This window comes from Monodon monoceros, unplaced genomic scaffold, assembly GCF_005190385.1.
Source record: "Monodon monoceros isolate NGI ecotype Baffin Bay Population unplaced genomic scaffold, NGI_Narwhal_1 Contig5819_ctg1, whole genome shotgun sequence".
NCBI classification, from domain to species: domain Eukaryota; kingdom Metazoa; phylum Chordata; class Mammalia; order Artiodactyla; family Monodontidae; genus Monodon; species Monodon monoceros.
In genome coordinates, this window is record NW_021701601.1 from 1 (window position 1) to 2,535 (window position 2,535).

A 2,535-nucleotide genomic window follows, 5' to 3' on the forward strand; every position below is an offset into this window, starting at 1 on the left:
CTTCTCCCTGGTTCAGGGCCAAGGGTTCTGAGTTTCCTGGATCTTGGAGGCCTCTGGTGTTGACGTCGCCACTGCTGGCTTTTCTACGATGCATGCACAGACAAGATGTCCCTGGCCTGTGAGTTAGCAGCTGAAACAAAAATTTCTCACCGATTTGGACTAACGAAGTGTGTGTGTGTGTGTGTGTGTGTGTGTGTGTGTGTGTGTGTGTGTGTGTGTGTGTGATAGAGACAGAGAGAGAGAGAGAGAGAGAGAAAATTGTGTGATTCGGGCCAGGGTGAGGCAGGGAATTGGGAAGGGAATTGAAAGGCTGATCTCATTAGCACTTTCTCCCTCAGTCAGCCCCAGGCCAGCAGGCAGGGCTGATCTAGGCACAACAGTGGGACACTGAGAAAGCCCAGGCCCCCTGCAAGGAAGGTCTGGGGAACAGCTAGGAAGTAGGATTCGGGAAGCTGGTGAGTCTAAATACTGAGGCTTTCCGGGGAAGGTTTTAAGGGATCCCCCAACCCAATTCAGCTACCAGCCCTCCCTTCCATCCCAGCCCAAGTCTCTCAGAGGAGGCTGGAAAGAGGCCAGAGGTGGAGAGCCGGGACCAGGACACCCGAAGTGCTACCTTAATGTTTGTCCCTAGGAAAAGGAGCCCGATCTGGCATCGTAATGACCCTGTGACTGAGGGGCACCCAATGCTGACCCCTGAGGGGTGGACAGAGGCAGCATGGGTGAAGACGTGTGCCCTGGGTGCTCTTGGGGGGGAAGAGTGGGGAGAGAGGAGGAGCATGGCCTACTCACTTGGCCCTTTGGGGCTGGGTCTCTATTTGGGTCCTTATCTTCTCCCGCCACCGCCTCAGACTCCCTTGCCCACCTGACCACGGATTTCTTCCCAGCGCCGCTGTGCTTGGACTGTTTTGTTCCCGAAAGCACTAAGGTATAACTCTCGGGTTTCCCAGGCTGCGGAATACCAGAGATTGGGGGGAAGGTGGCCGGTTCCACGGGAGTTGCCGAGATTCGCTGCCCCCGGGAACGGAAGGTTCCCCCCAGGGCAAGTTTGGATGCTCCCCCGACGGATTTCTTCTCCTGGGCTCCGTTCTTCCTAGGAGTGACCCGCGGCAGGCCACCTGCAGCAGCAGCAGAAACAGAAACAGCAGCAGCAGCAGCAGCAGCAGCTCCCGCGTAGCTGGGCTTGCTGCCCCCCTTCCCCCACAGCACGCTCTGCATTTTCTTAGGGGAAGAGATGCCCTGCTCTCCCACACCCTGCCTTTCCACAACCGAAGAGAGTCCTCGCGGAGCCGAGGACAGGGAAGAGCCTGTCACGTGAAGGAAGTTCTCCCTGACTTGGAACTTCGAGTGTCTGGGAGTGTTCCCGGGATCCTCGGGTCTGCTGTGCTTGCCCTGGCCTCCTCCTCTGGGGTAAGTGCTCACCGTCATCAGCTGTGTCTCACTGAATTCATCTGAGGACTCGGAGTCGGACAGCAGCCAGGCCAGGCCTTCTGCGGAGCGCCACTGGCGATCCACAGCCACGTTTAACCTACGCTTAGTACCTCTCTTAGGATTCCCCAAGGCCCGGCCTGCTTCAGGCCCACCGAGGTGGAAAGGGCCGGCTGGAGCCGTCGGCGCCTCCCCATAGCTCTGGCCGGGCGCTCCTCGACCGCCGGGAACCGCCTCGAAGCGCAGTGTCCACACGGTGGACACTTTGAAGGCAGTGGAGCTCCACGAGGACGGGTACCTGCGGACACCCAGCACGTCCTGGTCGGTCAGCTGCTGCAGGTTGGCCTCCTCGGCCTCCTCAGACTCCTCGATCAGATCCAGGAGGTCCCTCGCGTGGTCATCTGGGGAGCCAGGTCCGCCTTCGCGGCCCCACAGCACAGGCCCTCGCGCTTCCAGCATCTCCCGCTCAGACTGGAAGCCCTCGGGGTCCGGGTATCTGCGGATGCCCATCACATCCTGGTCGGTCAGCTGCTGCAGGTTGGCCTCCTCGGCCTCCTCAGACTCCTTGATCAGGTCCAGGAGGTCCCTCGTGTGGTCAGCTGGGGAGCCAGTTCGGCCTTTGCGGCCCCACAGCACTGGCCATCGCGATTCCAGCATCTCCCGCTTCGACTGGAAGCCCCCGGGGTCCGGAGAGCCGCCTCCGCCCTCGCCGCTCCGCGGCTCCCCAGGCTCGGGGCCTGGGTCGGGTCCCCGCGTGACTGCGGGGCCGGCCGCACAGACGCCAGCCCGCTCTCTGCCCTTTGGGCGGACACGCCTTCTCCACACATACACCTCATCCGGGGAGCTCATGTCGCGACCTGGGCAGCTCCGGAACCGGGGTGACGGTCGAAGGCCCGAGTCGCAGTCGCGGTCACGGCGGGCTAGGCGGGCGGCGCTCAGAAGGCAGCGTCAGCCACCTCACGCGCCGCACGGGCTCGCCTCAAAAGAAAGGACGCGCCACTTTCAGCAGGCCTCTCACGCCCGCACCGCGGCCTCCTCATTGGCCCGGCCCCCGCCAACCAGCAGGCGCCTTGTTCGCCCGCCCCCTCGACGCCTGACCAATGGGGTCGA

The 2,535-nt window shown here is 62.3% G+C and overlaps 1 protein-coding gene across 1 annotated transcript; it reads right to left on the minus strand.

The window, feature by feature from the left end:
* Positions 1-4: 4 nt before the first annotated feature.
* On the minus strand, positions 5-2,274 carry LOC114890508 (uncharacterized protein CXorf49 homolog; the record flags this gene model as incomplete). Its single annotated transcript, XM_029214036.1, has 3 exons — positions 2,096-2,274; positions 790-1,921; positions 5-130 (listed from the first exon to the last, which is right to left on the minus strand). Coding segments are annotated over exons 1-3 (1,437 nt in total), but the record flags the coding sequence as incomplete, so codon positions are not given.
* Positions 2,275-2,535: the final 261 nt, after the last annotated feature.